Genomic DNA, 16,893 nt, shown 5'->3' on the forward strand with positions numbered 1-16,893 from the left:
TGTCCAGGAACGGTGACTGCTGATAACAGTTCAGAGAAGTTAGCTCCTGAAGTTCATGGAGCAATGATCAAATACAATGAAAGAGACACACAAATGTTTTGCAACCGACTAAGCATGCGTGCCAGTAATGTTCAAAAGGTCACCTCGCTGTTTAGCAACCAGCTTTGATTCACTTTGAAATTGACAGTGAAATACGACAAGCGTGGTTTTCCATTTGCCTCGAGCTCTTCCGAGTGGTTTACTGATACTTTTTGGCTTGGCTGCTATGACGACCAAGACTTACAAAGGCTTACAGTTTCCCCTTTATTTATTTATTAGTTTATTTATTCTTTTGACGAAAAATGGATGTGGAACCTCCTGTCCTGGAATGTAAACTCATGTTTGTCTACTTCATGTGAGCGTTGCCTATAACGACAGCTGTCTGCAACTTTTGAGTTGATTTATAAAAGCACACAGAGAGAAATGGAGACACACGACCACCTGCACCCAGCAGGGAAACGGGGAGGAAGACCTGACGCGTGCAGAGGAGGAAGAGGAGGCGACTGCAGCTGCTACTGCAGAGAAGAGACAAGCCCAGCCTGCAAGATGAGAATGAGGACCACTCAGGCTGTAGCCAAGCAGCGGTGCTGATGTTCCTCCACTATAGAAATTGAGACCGAATCCTTGTGCTGCAGAGGATGCTTTGTTGCTAGTTTACTAGCCAGATTGCTGCTCCATTACTGTATTCATTCCAGCTACAGCCAGAAAATGGTGATGTGGCCTTGGAAGGCAGCAAGAGCGCTAGTCCATTTTTTTTGTTTTCATCTCTCCGGGCATGAAGCACTTTCTCTGACCTTTTATCCAGCTGGAATGCGTTGATAGAAAGGAAATAAACAGCTTGTTTCTATTGGTGACCCATTTTACAACAGATATTCCTCATATTGTGGCAAAGTAGTTTGTCGAAAATCCTCAATATATAAAAAAAATAAAATAATGAAATTAATATCTTCAAGCAACAGAAGGAACTGCTCGCCCATCAGTTTATATCAGCGTTTTCTTCTCTCGTTTCCCTTTGTTTAACTCCTGGTGGTCATTCACGGTGTTGCGTCTAGTTACATGAAATCCTCTGAGAATGGTCAGCAGAAACACGCGGCATTGACTGCAGTGTTGTAACGAACCATTGCAAATGCATAAAGTGGGAAGACTGAACTCACATGGAGCATGTTTGGCCCAGATATATCTGGAAAAAATGAAATGTGGTAAAAGTTGTTTTATATTTGTTTCATGCATCCAACTCATGAGTGTAACCTGAGGAGAAAAACAATGACTTCTGAATGGATGTGCAGAAAAGAAGAGATGCTTTCATCTGTACAAACAAAGCATGGCTGATCCACAGTGCTGATAGCCAAGTGATGTAATCCACAATTAGAAGAATCACAGTCTGAGCAAATAACAGAAAATGTGTCTATGATTCAATTTGTGGCGCTTACTGAATCTGGGTTATGGAAGCCCAGAAAAGGTCCCTACGTGCGTCGTGATTCACTCCTGACGTTGATTCAACAGTGAATCACTTCCGCGGTAAAGAGTTCAGACAGGCACGACGCAAGTCACCATACACCAAGTTCAGTCTTTATTTTTTTTTTTTGTACATTGATGCGTTTTGATACAGCACATGATAAAAATTCACATTGTGTTCCTCCACCGAGAGTTTCATGTCCCAGGTTGCTTGATTCTTATCACCACTAAGCTCAGACGGCGGTCAGCGTTCCACATGTACAGTGAAGTATGAGCGTGTGGCCAGAGAGGGCTTGGATGTGTACAAGGCTGTGAAGTCAATTTATCCTAATGTCACAGTGAAACTTGATGTCTTGCCACAGTTTAACAAGCAAAAAAGTGAAACATTAGTTTACTGTGAACAAACAGCCAACAACTATCTGGATGTCTTCCGTTTCAGTCCAATTCGGATGCCTAAGAAAAAAAAAAGGGAAAATGGAGCAGCGATTCCAACGTGCTACACAGTAAAATGCCAATCAGTAGACATACAAGCAAACAGCCCCAGCCACCCGATCACACAGGCCTGATGGACACTGTTGACGGATGAAAGGCGCAGAAAAAAGATTTGTCCCCGTCTCAGTAAAACACCAATCATCATGTCTGTTGCTTCCTGTGCATGGTCATATTTCTGCTCTGCAAGACTTATTCTATTGCAAAAAAATCTCCAGATAGTAAAAAGGAAATGGGTGTGAAATTGCATCAGTTGGGATGCAACTCGTGGTGCGTGGACAACACAAGAAATCTGAAAACACAGGAGACCAAAAATTCAATTCGAATGTAATCTTGTACTGTTGCTCTGTTGATATTTTGGTCATAAGATTTCGCTGCTTCGATATTCAAAGCCAATTTTTTGACAGTGGCCAAACAGTGCCATTTCAGTCAGACGTGGGACAAGAACTTTCCCACCACAAACTTTTTATTCCAAAAGCCGCTCCAGTGGACACACTGCTCCAAATAAAGCTTGTTGAGTTATTTATTTATTTATTTTTATTGTTACTGATGGATTTAAAAAGAAGTGCAGGTGTGGCTGACTCTGAGCTTCAGTTGCACTCGGTCACAGGGTTCACCTCACAGCACAAGCAGCCGTCTGGTTGCATCCATTCAAGCCGAGACCTTCAGTCAGCCAGAAGGCCACTCGCTTCATCTCATTACCATCAGCAGGCACACACCAGAGTTGCTTTCTAGTAAAAAAAAAAAAAAAAAAACTTTCAAGCTTCTATTCCAGGCCATCAGCACTTCTCTGAAACACCTTACACAGTATGTGTATACATATATATATATATATGTATATATATATATATATATATATATATATATATATATATACATATACATATATATATATATATATATATACATATATATATATTTATATGTATATGTATACATATATAAGAAAATATTTATTGCACAACTTTACATTGTCTTTCTTTGTTGCATTGGCATTAGCGTCATCTCACACTGTCTCCATCACAGCAAAATACGCATTGAGACGTCACTGTAATTGTTCCCACAGTAAGAGCACGGCCAGAGTGATCGGCAGCCTCCATGCTGCCACTCAGCCGCTGCTGCTTCACCCTGTAGTCAACGGCTGAACCTGACTCGTTCAGACTTGTTCCAACCAGAATAAAAGAGAAGAGAGAGCCGGCAACCACAGACGGGATTACGTGAAATTAAATTGTCAGCGGCGCGAGGCTATCAATCACATCTCGCCGTGTTCTGACTGTTTATGGCAATTACGGCAAGCTTCCCCACAATAAATAGATTTTTTTTTTTTGCATTCAAAAAAAAAAAATCATCACTCACACTTAAACCCTCTGAATAAATGCAAGACAGCGGCTGTGTGGAGTGGCTGCCTGCTCCGACTCGATAAAACTAGTGCCGCTATTATACAGATCATCCATATAAAACATAGAATCAAATAAGCTATGAGTCTCTAAGCATATTGCTCAAGTATAACATTCACCAAAAAAAAAAAAAATCTAATTTGATAAATAAAGCATAAAGAGTTAAATTGCGTTACTCGAACTCCCTCCGGCAATAGTTTGTTAGCAGTGTTTGAACATTCATCACAGAAATACTTGTATCTATATATTTATCTTACTGTTCCGAAAAATATGATTGGCACACGGTTAAATACATTGCAAAGTCGCATGGGATTATAAAATACATGGCTCACACAGTAAAGTTCGACCCTCAGTCTGTTTTTTGGGGTTTTTTCATTACAGTGGGTCCACACTGATGAGGGGAGGGGCTTGAAGAGAGGCGTGACACGTGATTTAAGGCCTGAGACACATTCACATTGTCAGATCTCGGCACGCCACTCACACAAACGCGGTATTCTAACACGGACCCCGTCCTGCTCCCCAACTGTATACTGTTCAGTTTCTGGATTCTAAACCTCCCTGTCTGTGTACAATGTGAAGGACGATAAAACGCAGATTATCCAGATTACACCTGACGTCAAACCTGTTGTGGATTATAAGATTTTGTGCAGTAATAGTTACCCTGTGTACTACATTCAATAGGCTAAAAAAAAAAAACCTGTATCGAGATAATATCATAGACGTGTAAATAATAACGTGTGGTGAATGGCTGCATGTCTCTCACCACAGAGTTCAATCAGCGGCAACAACTTCGTGTTCGTCTCCACCTGAGCGTTTCTTCTTGTTGTCACTTTTTAAAAACAAAGCCTGAGTCTCACACCGTCTTGAAACCTGCGCGCATACGACACCAATTAGTACATAGGCTGGAAAAGCGAAACTCAACACTTGAATGCGTCGTCTACAGGATCGTAGGAAGCCAATGGCAGCAGCTTGATGTCGGATTTCCCGGATTTCCTCCTAGGCGTGGAGAAGACGAAAAAAGAAGACAAAAAAATCTACTGTTGTTCCAGTCAGTTTCTGAGGAGGTTGAAAAAAAAAAAAGAGCTGCTGGCTTTTTATGGAAGCCAACTAAAAACTCCTCCTGTTTCCTTCCCCAATCAGCCGGAACAAGAGGAGGACGGGGACGATGATGACGAGGAGGAGGAGGAAGAAGGGGGTCTGTTGCACTCACCAGCGCCCTCCTCTGGGAACCTTACTGATGTCATATCCCTGTCTTTCTCCTTCCTGCTTCCAGTGCAGACGGACCTCTGGGCTGGTCTGAACTGCCACGTCACCCTCTTTGTGGTGGACGCCGTCTCTGGCAGCGTCGCCTGCCTGGTGGTGGTGGCGACTGTGGTGGCGGGTTTGGACGCCACGGGGGCGGACTGCTCGGCCAGCATGCTGGTGGTGACCCCGCTGACCCTCCTGGACCCGCCGCCGTTGTTGCTTCTGTCCTGCTCCCTGAAGGTCTCGCTCAGCTCCTCGGGCTCGGCCTCCTCTTCATACGTGTCCCAAGTTGGGTCGGCAGACGGCCGCTTGGGCCGTGCCGCGCTGGCGGCGGATTTGCTAGTGGTGGCAGAGACTCTGGAGGAGCGACTGGGATCTGAGTCAGACAGGTCCGAGTCCCAGTCACTGTCCCCGGCCACTGAGTCACAGCCCAGCACTGACACGTCGACGGCACCTGATCCTGAGCTCTCAGAGTCCGACTCCCTGGATCAGGACAACAGGGACAGTCCAGATCAGTGACACTCAAAAGTTTGAACACTGAAACTATATGTGTCAGATTTCCTCTACATATCCAATTTTGTATTATTATCATTTTATCATTATTAACATTATTGCTAATAATGCTAAGTTTATATTAGCATTATTAGCATTTAGGGGGGCAGCCCTCAGAAAACTGGCATTTCCCCATTGTTAGTTTACTGTCACTTTATTGCTGCCAATTCAGTCCAAGCTAACAGCCAACTGCATGTTTGACCCCTAGTTTATTCTCAAAGGTATGAGCAAAAACTTACTGCTTGAATGGTCTTTTTAATGAGGGAATATTAAAACAAAAACAAGAGAACCTCGCAGGAAAAGTTTACACATAGAGGTAAGATTTTTCCCACCTGGATCATCACTGACTTTTTCATAAAATTATTTCAAGTAATCATACGAAGATGTATTAACGGTGGACATAGTAGCACTTGAACTAGTACTGCTGGCTTTCATTTGTTTTTGCCCTCATGCTGCATTTGCAGTTTGATGATGCATGAGGTATGACCCTGACCCACGTTGCCTGATTGAAGTGTATTTTTTTTACACTACATGTGAACAATGGTTTGCAATGTGTTTGATTTTTTAAATCCCCTTCCAAATCTGTGGAAGGTCCATCAAAATGTAGGACTGAATATGTTGTTTTCTGGAGCGCGAGAGAATTTCTGGACAATAAAAGGAACAACGCTCTCCTGGATGAAACATCATGATCTGAAAACGAGAACAATATGGGTCCTTGACCCCGGCCTGCATGCCTGCGTGCGGCTCCTATCGTTTTCTCAGCAGGCCACCATTACAGGCAGCACCTCACAATTGTCCAATGAAATGTGGGATGGACTCGGGCCCTGCAGCGACCTTGTCTAAAGTAAGTGTGAGGGATAATGGGATGGTTGAATACGTTCGACTGGAACCTTTTACGGTGCTATTTCTCTTTATTCGCTCTATTGTCGCCTCTTCTTTGAAGTTACACTGCTATTAAACATGTGAACACAGTAAGAGTGGCTTTCAGGCCACTCGCCTCCACACTTCACTCTGCACTTTTTCCCCGTCCTCCACTCTCACATCTCTTATCTTCATAACTTATCTTTGTGGTAGCACACATGTTTTTTAAAGAGCGGATTTAAAGAGCTATCGACGGTGCAATTTGTACACGCTTTTGTAGACGTTTCTTGACATTTTCAAGAAAGCTTGATGGATTGAAGGACTATTGGTAGTAGTTGATCCGCAATTCCATGGCTCCTATTCAAAAAGTCCCAAGATGACCGTATATTTGCAGCAGGCAACAAAGCACGATCTTAAAGGTCAGATATATTAAGAGCAAATGCAATCTAGTAAAGGTGAGATTACTAATTACAATGTCAGCACGATGTTGCTGTGTGAAGGTATTTTGGGCAAAACCCAGCTTCGACGCACCACCTAAGCGTTGGCATTCACAGTAATACTGCAGAATCAAGTGCTAGTATGGATGCTACTGCAGTATAATGATGCATACACTGCAACCAAAACTCACAATGGGGCATGAGAAATAGTGAAGGATGGATGGATGGATGGAAACTGCCACGCCAAATGGAATGTTCCAAATCATTTGGGTCAAATAAAAGATAAACATAAAGAACCCAAATGTGGAGGCCCCTTAAAAAAGAAAAACAAATGACCTACTATAGCATTGATGCTAATCGGCCTAAGAGCAGCAAGGCTCGCTGTCACTTCCTGTGTCTCTGACGTTGTCTGTGGTTTTTAAGCTCACTCTTAAAATGCCACCAACAACCAATAGGGAACTGATTGAGTTTGAAATGGTAAGAGCAACAGACAATGCTTTCATCTCTTTGCAAGATTTGGCAAATATGTATTTTTGTAACCTTGGCAATCTGCTTCCTTGCAAGGTTGGGATGGACGGATACACATATGAATAGATAGATTGACAGATGAAATTTGCTCGTCGTCACTAAAACAGCAGAAATTCACACACCTGCCACTGTATGATGTACTTCCTGCTGGGCCCAGGAGGAGGCAGGCTGGAGCAGCCAGGTAGACGAAGCTGTCTGTGCAAAGAAAGTCTCCTTCCTCCGGTTTGTGCGGGCCGAGGTGCGCCATCTTGACGTCCCTCTCAGGGTTTGGCTGGATGAAATGTGTTTTTGTGCCCTCCACGTGCTTTAGCAGACACTCGAGTTTGGTTTCACGGGCGGGAAACTCCGTCACTGTGGCGCCATCGCCTTTCAAGGCAGGTTTTGCGGACACGGCGAGGTAAACGAAGCTATCCGACTGGACAAAGGGATCCAGGTCGCCGCAGTCCAGTCCCGAGGTTCTGATTGGCTTCTGATTTGGGTCGAGGAGGTGTTTGATTGATTGTTTTGATGGAGACAGCGGAAGAGGGAAGTCGCCTCCCATGAGGGTGACCTTCTTCCTGGGCACCGCCTCTTCACCGTGCAGCGGGTTGAGAATCGCAGAGTCCTCGATGTCTGTGTGGTCAGGAAGGGTCTTTTTGATTGAAGCCATTGCTCTTTCTTCCTCTCTGCCCATGCCTCCGAGGCCCGCTTCCTCTCTTTGGCCGTCGGTATGGAAATCCTCCTGCATTGAGGTGTTGAGGAGAGACGGGTAGCACCACTGCAGCTCGGCACTCTCCTCCCTCCCCCATTCCTTCAGCCCTCCGTCGTCGGCGTCCTTCTCCAGTGAAGTGTTGCTGCTGCCCAGGTCGGAGCCGCTGATTGGCTGATCGCTGTCAGAGCCGGTCTCCTCCTGGCTCTGGTTGGATAAGGAGAGGAAAACGCCACTGGAGTCGGACTCGAGCGTGAGATTGGAGTCTGGAGAGCTGTCCTCTTTAATGGAGCTAGAAAATTAGAAGAGCGGAGAGTCAAAATTACTTTCCCTGATGAAATCGTGCAGCTTCAAATGGCCTCCCCTTGTCATTAGCTATGAAGCTATCTGTCAAATAACTTCTTTAATGCAGACCAATACCACTATTTTGACGATGCACTTTGATTATTTCTCAGCCTCAGAGTGTGTAATGTATGTGTCATATGTATGTCTTTTCTCATTTAGTCATATCTTCATTGTCCAGACTGAGTAAAGGAACACAAATCTCATAAGATTAAACATGCCAGTGCTGGGTGTTATAATGTTAGCAAACTGGAAGTTGTAGTGCATTCATACCAAAACAAACTGGCTCCCTGCATGTTCTCAGCAAACCTGCGTTGTCTGATTCTGCAGATATTTTCCTTTGTTTCCTGTGAATTACAACTTAGTCAACCTTTCAGCTGGCTATCTTAGCAATAGCACCTGTTCTAGTTCATTGTTGTAAGATGGTGGAAACAAAACTGGTCTGAGGGTGGAGGAAGACATTCACAGCCATCGGGGGTGCTATGACGTCAACGTTGTGCACGAGATGTTGGGATTCCGCCGTTTCCGTACAGAGCAACATTTGTTTTTCCTGAAGTCTAACAAGGCTGGTTCTGTTTGTGGCTCCTTTAAATGCAGAAGATTGACCAGAGCTAGGTTCGACGAAAGGAGACGATTAAAAGGGAGGGCAAACTATGCTTCTCTCCCCCGTCCAAGACAACAGTCAGAGGCACAAGCCTTGCTCATTAAACATTAAAATTAATTAGAAAAATACCGTTGGCTGTTAAAGACAAATTATTTGGAAAGTAAAAACAGAACAGTTAGATCCAGCCAGTTCTACAACAGAACTGCTCCACTCAACCAAGATTTAAAAAAAAAAGAATATATATATACATGCTTTGCATTTTCTTAAAAAAAAATAAAAAAATAAAAAAATAATCAACGTGGGCAGCCATTACTGTGAAGCCACTGCAATCCGTTTAAGATGTAATGCCATGTAGACTTGAATAGTCACTTTGGCAGATTCAGATGGGTAATCATGACGGCAGCCAGGCTTTGTGGGATTCGATAAACGGGAGACAAATCTGCCTCTTTTTTCTTTCTTTCCTTGTCTTAGCTTTCCATTGTCTCACTCCGATGTGTTGAATATGCAATGTACTGAATATGCAATCATTTATTTTTAGTGATTTGTCATCAACCCACTTCCCTCAAGTGGGGTTAACTTTTTTTTGTTTCACAGAGTTTGTGGCCTTACCCTGCGCCGACAGTGGAGGTCCCAGCAGATTTAGCTGACCAGTCGCTGGGGGGCCTGTCTGTGTCCGTTGCAGGTGAGGCCAAAGCGCCGAGCTCCAAGCTGACCTGGGATCTGCTACCTACCCCTGGGAGTGACAGGGTACACATTCAACTCCAAAAACTCAACAGGATGCAACAGGATCTCATCTAAACAAGCCAGTAAATAGGAACTGCAGAGCTGGTCAGCAGGTAACTATCCTAACTGTCGAACTTAATTTATCCTCTTGTTGCTTGTTTTTCAATTTTGACCCTTTTAATATGCACATTATAACTTTTTTTTACAACACTGCTACATGTATTTGCTGTGTATCCGACAGAAAAACCAAGGCTTAATTTTTCTTTTCTTCTTCTTTCTTTTTTTTGAGGAGGGGGGTGTTCAGTTGCGGGGTAATAAAGTTTATCTTGATCTTGGTTGACATTAGTCAGGAGGAACACTGAAAAGTGGCAGTTTCAAAGTTTTGCTTAAAAAAAGCCAAATCTGGCCACAGATTATTACAATAAAACTTTATAAGTACCAAAAAGTAATACGATGGAGGAGGCTGTATTTTAATATGCCCATTCCATACATAATTCAGTTTCTAGATTTAAAGATAATGTCTTTCTGTTCTGGCTTGTCCAAGACAAGATTATCCTCCTCCAGCCTCGTGTCCAGGGAAAAAGCAATGGGAAATTATTGATATATCCCAAAAGCTCCTATACTGGAGCCAGCAAAAAGGTAGATTATTAAATGATGTGGCGATAGAGTGACACAAACCAATCCAGCCAGACTCCACACATTCTACAATAAAGGTTGACCTGGAAAGTGGCCAAAGACAGCAAAGACAGGCTTTGAAATTGCATATAGGAATTACAAGACTTCATTACAACTTCATTACAACATTGTTGGGCCGCGTCGCGGTTCCCTCTCCAGATATTAATGTGGAGAAAAAATTATGAAACAGTGTCTCCACCTGGAATCTGATTAATATCAGCTCAGAGGACTGAACAGTTGCTCTCTGTTGGCGCTGAATCACATTCGCGGCCATTTATTGGGGGTACATTACTGGAATCATTACTGGCAGCCATCCCGGAGAAAAACTTCAAATAAACAACCAAAAAAAACAAAACAAAAAGCAAATGTTAAAAATGGAGACGTGTTTGGCGAGGTGTCATAACACAGCGTTATGTAATGATGATAATATTGCTGTGTGGTTGCATAATCTAATATATACAAACATCAAAAGAGGGAAAGAAAAGTCTGATTTTTTTTCTCTCTGATCAAGAATGTCTGTTTTCTTTTCACATCATGTTCTCATATGAGTGAGTGAACAGTGTCATCGCCAAGGTGGCACTCAGGTGAGAGATCTACCTGTCAGGATGGTGGCCTTCTCTCGCTGAGGTCCAGGGTGCGTTTGGTACATGTCGCCTCGTTCCTTCTGCGATTCCGGGTACAAATCCAGCTGCTCCATGTGGGTCTGAGACAGGTCCAGGTGCTCCAGGTCCGAGTCCAGCTCCCTGGCTCTTCTCTCCAACTCTGTCAGGCTCAGCTCCGAGGCCGCCGATGAAGGCGGATGGGAGCCGCCAAAGCCGATTGGGGGCCGAAGGAGGGGCCAGCGGTGCAAGGAGCCCGACAAAGAATCGGCGTCGGCTCCGTCCTCGACTGCGCCTTTCTCCCATCCGTCATCCCACAAGGTGGTGACCATTTCCAGGACGGTGTCCCAGCTTTCCGTCCCTCCTTCCTCCCCATATGTCCCGCCCTCCACCTCAACTTCGTCTGTCATGACTCTGGGGACCACCTCCTCCGGCTGCTGTTCTTCTTGCTTTACCTTTGCGCCTTTATCTTCCGCCTCATCACGTTTCATTTGAGAAAACGTCTTAATCTCTGTATCTTCCATTTTACTTCCTGCCGTCGGCACTTGAGTCTTTTTCTTAGACTCGTCTAATTTGGTTTCCTTTGCCTGCCTCTCATTGCTGCTAATCCTCTCTTTCTCTTTCCCACTCTCTACCTCCAGTTTTGCTTTCTCCTCCCTCCTCTCCTTCTCTTTCCTCTCCTTTTCCCTCTTCTCCTCCCTCTCCGCCTTCTCTTTGTTCATGTGCCCTTGCTTTTCCTTGCTCCTGGACCTCCTGGGTTCATCCAGATCTCTACACACCCTCCATTGCTCCAGGTTCTGCTCCTTTAGGGACGCTCTGCCCACCAGACTGGCCACCTGTGTCAGTTCGGAATGGGAGGGCTCTTTCAGTGAGCACCGTCCCACCATGCTCGTAGCGTTCATGATACTCGAGAGGGGGTTTTCTGAGAAGTGGCCCGGCCGGTGGAGGTGGCCATGGGGTCGCCTCTTCTCCAATGCTGAAAGGACAGAGGGTAGCGGTGGCAGAATGGGCAGGTTATGGACCGCACCGCCCTGCCGAACAGTCCTTTTCCTGACCATGATTCTGCGCGGCCAGGTGGACTCAATGCCCTCTGCCGGGCTCGTGGACTCCAAATCCCCGAGCCCTCTGCTAAGCCGAGGACTGACCACACCTGGACGAAGCCCTGTGGCTGTTCCAGGTCTAGTTCTAGAGCTCGACTTGGATGATTTTGACTTCTGGGATCGGGAGACTTTCTCTCTATGGTCGGATTCCGCTGTCTCATTGTTGGTGATTTTTTTCTCGCCTGGTTCTGCAGGGGTTGCGTTGGTCTTATCTGCTTTTTTGCCACTTGCCTGAGTTTCATCTGTTGTCTGATTCTCGGGGATTTCACAGATTGTTGTGCCCTGGGTGCTATTCTTAGGAATTGTCTCTTTAATCACCTGAGGTTGTAGTACAACCTCAGGTTCAGGAACCGTAGCTGCCTTGACATCTGTCTCCACTTTTGCTTCTTCTCTCGCCTTTTCTGCCTCATTATCAGTTTTAGCTACAGATGCAGTCTCCATTCCTGGCTTACGCTCCACCTGCCTTGAATTAGTTTTAGACTCAATTGCTGCATCAATCTGGGGCTTCATCGCCAGAAGAGCTTCTTCTTTCATCTCAAATTTATCTTCAACCTTGTTCTGAGGTTCAGCTATAGGTATATTCTCAGTGATTGGTTCCTGTTTGGTCATGACCCTTCCTGCCTTCTCCACACCCTTTGTACTTGCCCTGTGTCCCTCTTTGTGGACAGGACCTGTCGGGGCCACGTTTTCCATCCCGGACTGCACCCTACCCTCCAGATCCCGCCCGACAGGTCTTGTTTTCACCTCGGAGATCAACCTTGGCGTTTCAGAACTGGTCTTAATGCTGGCCCTGTAGCCGTTGTCATGTTTACTCCAGCTCTCACCTCTTTGCATTCCGCCCCTGATCTCGGCCTCTGACATGCTCATCGGCCCACAATCGCTAACTAGCCTTGGTCCACAGTTGCTGTCAACTAACACCAAACCGCCACAACCATTGTCAAACTTAGGAACCATAACACCGCCTATGTTTTCAGGGCCGACCTTGGAACCAGCTCTGTTCCTCCCGACGGCGCAGGTTCCCATTCTTGGAGCGGCGTTGGGGGAGGGAGAGGGCGAAGGGGAGGGTTGGGGTAGCAGCAGGGGCGTTGTGTCATGAACCTGGTCAGGCTCTAAAAACACTGAGTCTCTTTCAGACCGTAGAGGAACTTGTCGGCCATAGCCGAAGGTCCCGAATGTTGACGTCTCCCTCCGCTCCCTTTCTCTTGCCCGCTCCCGTTCAAGCCTCCCCCTCTCCCTCTCACGTTCCCACTCTCGCTGGGCCCACCCTCTCTCCATCTCCCTCTCTCTTTCCCTTTCCCACTCTCTATCCCGCTCGCTACGGCCCCATCCTCCCCCACCCCCTCCTCCTACTCCTCCCCCACCCCCGCTGTGATCCCTGAGGTTTTGCTCCAGGTCGTGAGCAGAGAGTTGGACCAGCGGAGCCCGGTAGGGTGACCGTCGAAGCTCGTGCGGTGGAGACAGCCTCAGACTCTGTGTTTGCGAGTAGTGCCTGGGCTGGATCACGTGGGGAGGTGAGCAGCGCAGACTCTGAGACTGACTCGGCCGTGGTTTGGCAGGGGAGAAGAAGACCGGAGTGTGGTAGCCGGAAGAGAGTGGCGAGCCAGAGAACGGCGAGATCAGGGGTGAAGTAAGAGACGAGGACTGGCCACCAGGGGGTGGGTAATGCCCTGGGTTGAGATACCCGCCTCCTCTGTCCATCATCTCAGGCGTGGTAAGCTCCAGGCTCTCCAGATGTTTTGGTGGCGTCAAGACCTTCCAAGAATGGCGTCCGTCCCTGCTCTTTGAGCTGTCTCCATGGTGATGGTGGTAGTGATGGTGGTGCTTTTTGGAGGAGGAGGATGACACCCCGGGTGCAGAGAAGGAGGACACGGCGGGAGATACCGATCTGTTAAACTGCCCTGGAGAGTGACAGCCATTGCCGTCGGCATCCTGAGCCCCGAGCTTCAAGGAATCGTATATAACTCTTTCGTCCAGCCGCCTCACAAACGACGGGTTCGGCGTCAGGGAGCGAGGCTGGGAGTCGAACATGTCCGCTGTGGGCCTGCTGACCCTCAGGGAGCCGCTGGCAGAGTAGATGAAGCTCCCATCGCCCCCACAGTCTCTCCTGATGGAGCCTCCGGGATGGTGGTGGTGGTGGTGGTGGCTGTCGATCTGCTGATTGATGCACATGGTGTCGTAAATGGAGCGCTGAGGCACGTAGCCATCGCCATAGCCTCCCTCCATGCCCATCCCCCGCCCACCCACTCCCCCGTCCCCGGCTCCATGCTTCTCTAGGCAACAGGAGCTCTTCCTGAAGCAGCCAGGACGACTGAGAGGCTTTCCCATGATTGGTCGGACGGATGGCTGTGGGAGGGGTTGGTGGGGGATGCGGGTGAAGTTTGAAGGGTGAATTGTGAGTTTTTAAGTGGGCTAATTCTGAAGAAGAAGAAGTCTCTCAGAACGGGTGAGATGAGTGGCAACGAGCTGGTGAAATACAGGTGAAGAAGAATTATTGTCCATCTTAGTGTTTCTGCCTTTTCTTCTGTGGTAAAATATGATGCTGATTCATTCGAATTAGGCTGAAAATTTTCTAAAAATAATCTGTCAAAAAAAAAAAACGTATTCCACCCAAGATTACAAGAAAAATAAAATAATATCCAGGTTTTAGTGTCCACACGGTTCTCAGTTCATCTTCATTGTCACTTTTTCCTTTCTGGTGCTGAATTAATTTGTATGTATTGTGCTTGTTTATTCATCTGGCAGTCAGTTTAGAACCAATGAAGTCTTTATCCAGTGTAGCTTTAGTTGGCCTGAAGCATCGTGACAGACAAAGCGAACGCCATGGATGAGGGACAGAATCCAGTTAAAGCTTCCGCACTCATCTCTGTTATGTTTGCTGATTACTGCGTCTATCTGCAGAGAGCCAGAGGAAGACAAAAAGAAAACAAACAATAAAAAGATTTAAAGAAACTAGAAAGGTATAAGAATATTAACAAAGGCGGTTAATGGCATTAACTTGCATCTCCAATTAAAAAGTCAGTGTGTTCTGAAACCCATAAATAATTACCTTCTTCTTTCACATTGAACATGACACTATTATTTGTTTTAACCAGGCAAGCACTATGGCTTCTGAAAGGAAATTTAACAAAGCAAAAGATGCCGTAAATTACAGAATCTAATGGTATTTAGAAGAAACTTTTTTTTGGAACTAGCCAGACTACACAATTGAGACATTTAAAGTATAAATGAACCACACACTCTACGTCTTTGTACTTTATTCGCCCCAAGAAGTAGCTAAACCTTCCGTTATAACCTCACTGGATGTTCATTTTTGCAGTTTTCTCATCTTCAAACAAGTGACACCAATAGTTTCTACCAACCCCAAGAGCGAAACAGCTCTGATGTGCCTAAAAAGTTTTCTCCTTTCCCAGAGTGTTTTGTGCCAAAGCAGTGGTATGCACAGTAGGATCACATTCCCACATTGCAAATCCATTTTCTTTCATGTCTGGAGATGGTTAGACAAAAAAAAATGCCCCCAGTCTTAAGAGACACCATCAACTATAGTGTGATCTATAAACCTTCAGTTTTGAGAATCATCAAAAACCAATGGATACATCACTAATTCCCAAACAGTGGGATTAGCTGAGGGGATAAATTCTAAAAGTAGATGTACAAAAAGGTACCAAACTAGCCACCGGATAACAAGCTTGGGTTTCTCTTGCTACCTAAGCTGTCCTCAACTAAAGATGTCACTCCAGCTGGTGCTAACCCCCAAGGCGTCGTCCTCCAGAGCTGGTAGCAAGCTAGCTCCATCTCTTTCACACCAATCTGTGATCTGCAAGAGCGGACAGCACCTTCTGTTGACAGCATGTCATTGCTTGTCACCCTGACGGCACCATTTGCAACCTCAGTGACCTCTTTCCCTCTGCCCGAAAAAGTTTGATTGAAGTTCAAATAATATACAACGAGCCGAAAGTCACAAGGCTGTTTGGAACTCAAAAATGAACAAAACGAAATTAGCAAAATAACTTTAAAATGGAATAGCAAACATTTTTGACATTCGGGAGCTGCTACTACTTTAAACGTTTAGCAAAAGATATAACGTCACATCCCTGTTCAGAGCTGTTCTGTCCATCTAAATAAGATGAGAAAAGCTGAAAACTCAACTTATTTGAGGATTACATTGTGTATGACGTATGTAATGATGTAATGTGCAGAGATTAGATACCAAACATAAATTAAGTTTCCTTCCTTCCTTCGTTTCCTTCCATCTGAATTTCCCCTGTTGAATGCAGGCTATATCCCAGAACTTGTTGATCGGCAGCAGCTAGCTGGCTAGCTCCAGCTATCTATATCGATAACGCGCAAGCGCTTTGAATGGCTGCCGGCCGTGACGTCATTTAGACATTTGTCCCAAATATCCTAAGACATTTAGGATGAAGTTTGCATGCAGGAGTCAACCTTCGGCGTCACAGTAAACAAAAAAACAAAAAGAAGAAGACACTCACATGACCTCATTACCACACTGACTACTTGCACACTTTTAGATCAAGACATTTTTTTAAATTCCCCTCCTCCGGCAAAGACACAAACTTTCATGCACACATGCACGGAGATGCTCCCGAGGAGCCGCTGGACGTCTCCGACGAGCCTCCTCACGTTTTCTAGGCAAAAGAATCTGTCGAGTCTGATTTGCATGCGCTGATGACGCCTTCCCGGCAAATGAGTCGGGGCTCCATCAAAGAGGAGCCCTGTTGACATTTTAGTCTTTCTATCCCTCCGTCGCCTCTCCTGCTCTTTTGTCGTTATTGAAAAAGCTCCTTCTCTCTCTCTCGCTCCGTCCTCCCTCTGTTTCATCACCGCCGCTGCCACCTGCTCTGTCTCCTCTTTCTCCCCCACCGATCAATAGACAAGCCGGAACCTTATCAACGCCGTCTCTCGGCCATTTAAACGCCGCCAAGTCGTTCCAGTGCGTCGAGCGTCGCTCCCTCTTGTCTTGCCATCCTGCCGTCAAATCAGCATCTTGCTCTCTTTTTTTTCTCCCCGTTTTCTGTTTTGTTTTTTTTCCTTACCGGCATCTCTGCCCCGTCGTCTCTTCCTCCCTCTCTCTCCCTTCTCACACTCTCGTCTTCGTCTCTGTCTCTGCCGTTTTTCTCCTCCTCTGCCGCCTCTCCTCCTCC

The 16,893-nt window shown here is 45.9% G+C and overlaps 2 protein-coding genes across 2 annotated transcripts; both read right to left on the reverse strand.

Annotated features, from left to right (window-relative positions):
- Positions 1–1,596: 1,596 nt before the first annotated feature.
- On the reverse strand, positions 1,597–13,046 carry LOC142886250 (uncharacterized). Its single transcript, XM_076023259.1, has 4 exons — positions 10,633–13,046; positions 9,247–9,370; positions 7,126–7,983; positions 1,597–5,108 (listed from the first exon to the last, which is right to left on the reverse strand). Exons 1-4 carry the CDS (start codon positions 13,007–13,009, stop codon positions 4,517–4,519), a joined length of 3,951 nt encoding a protein of 1,316 aa, XP_075879374.1. The 5' UTR covers positions 13,010–13,046; the 3' UTR covers positions 1,597–4,516.
- Positions 13,038–16,893, reverse strand: LOC142886165 (uncharacterized). The gene is made up of 3 exons (XM_076023131.1): positions 16,786–16,893; positions 13,085–14,626; positions 13,038–13,049 (listed from the first exon to the last, which is right to left on the reverse strand). Exons 2-3 carry the CDS (start codon positions 14,057–14,059, stop codon positions 13,038–13,040), a joined length of 987 nt encoding a protein of 328 aa, XP_075879246.1. The 5' UTR covers positions 14,060–14,626; positions 16,786–16,893.

Source organism: Nelusetta ayraudi, unplaced genomic scaffold, assembly GCF_046127955.1.
Source record: "Nelusetta ayraudi isolate G7.1 ecotype Tasmania unplaced genomic scaffold, CSIRO-AGI_Nayr_v1 ptg000015l, whole genome shotgun sequence".
NCBI lineage: Eukaryota > Metazoa > Chordata > Actinopteri > Tetraodontiformes > Monacanthidae > Nelusetta > Nelusetta ayraudi.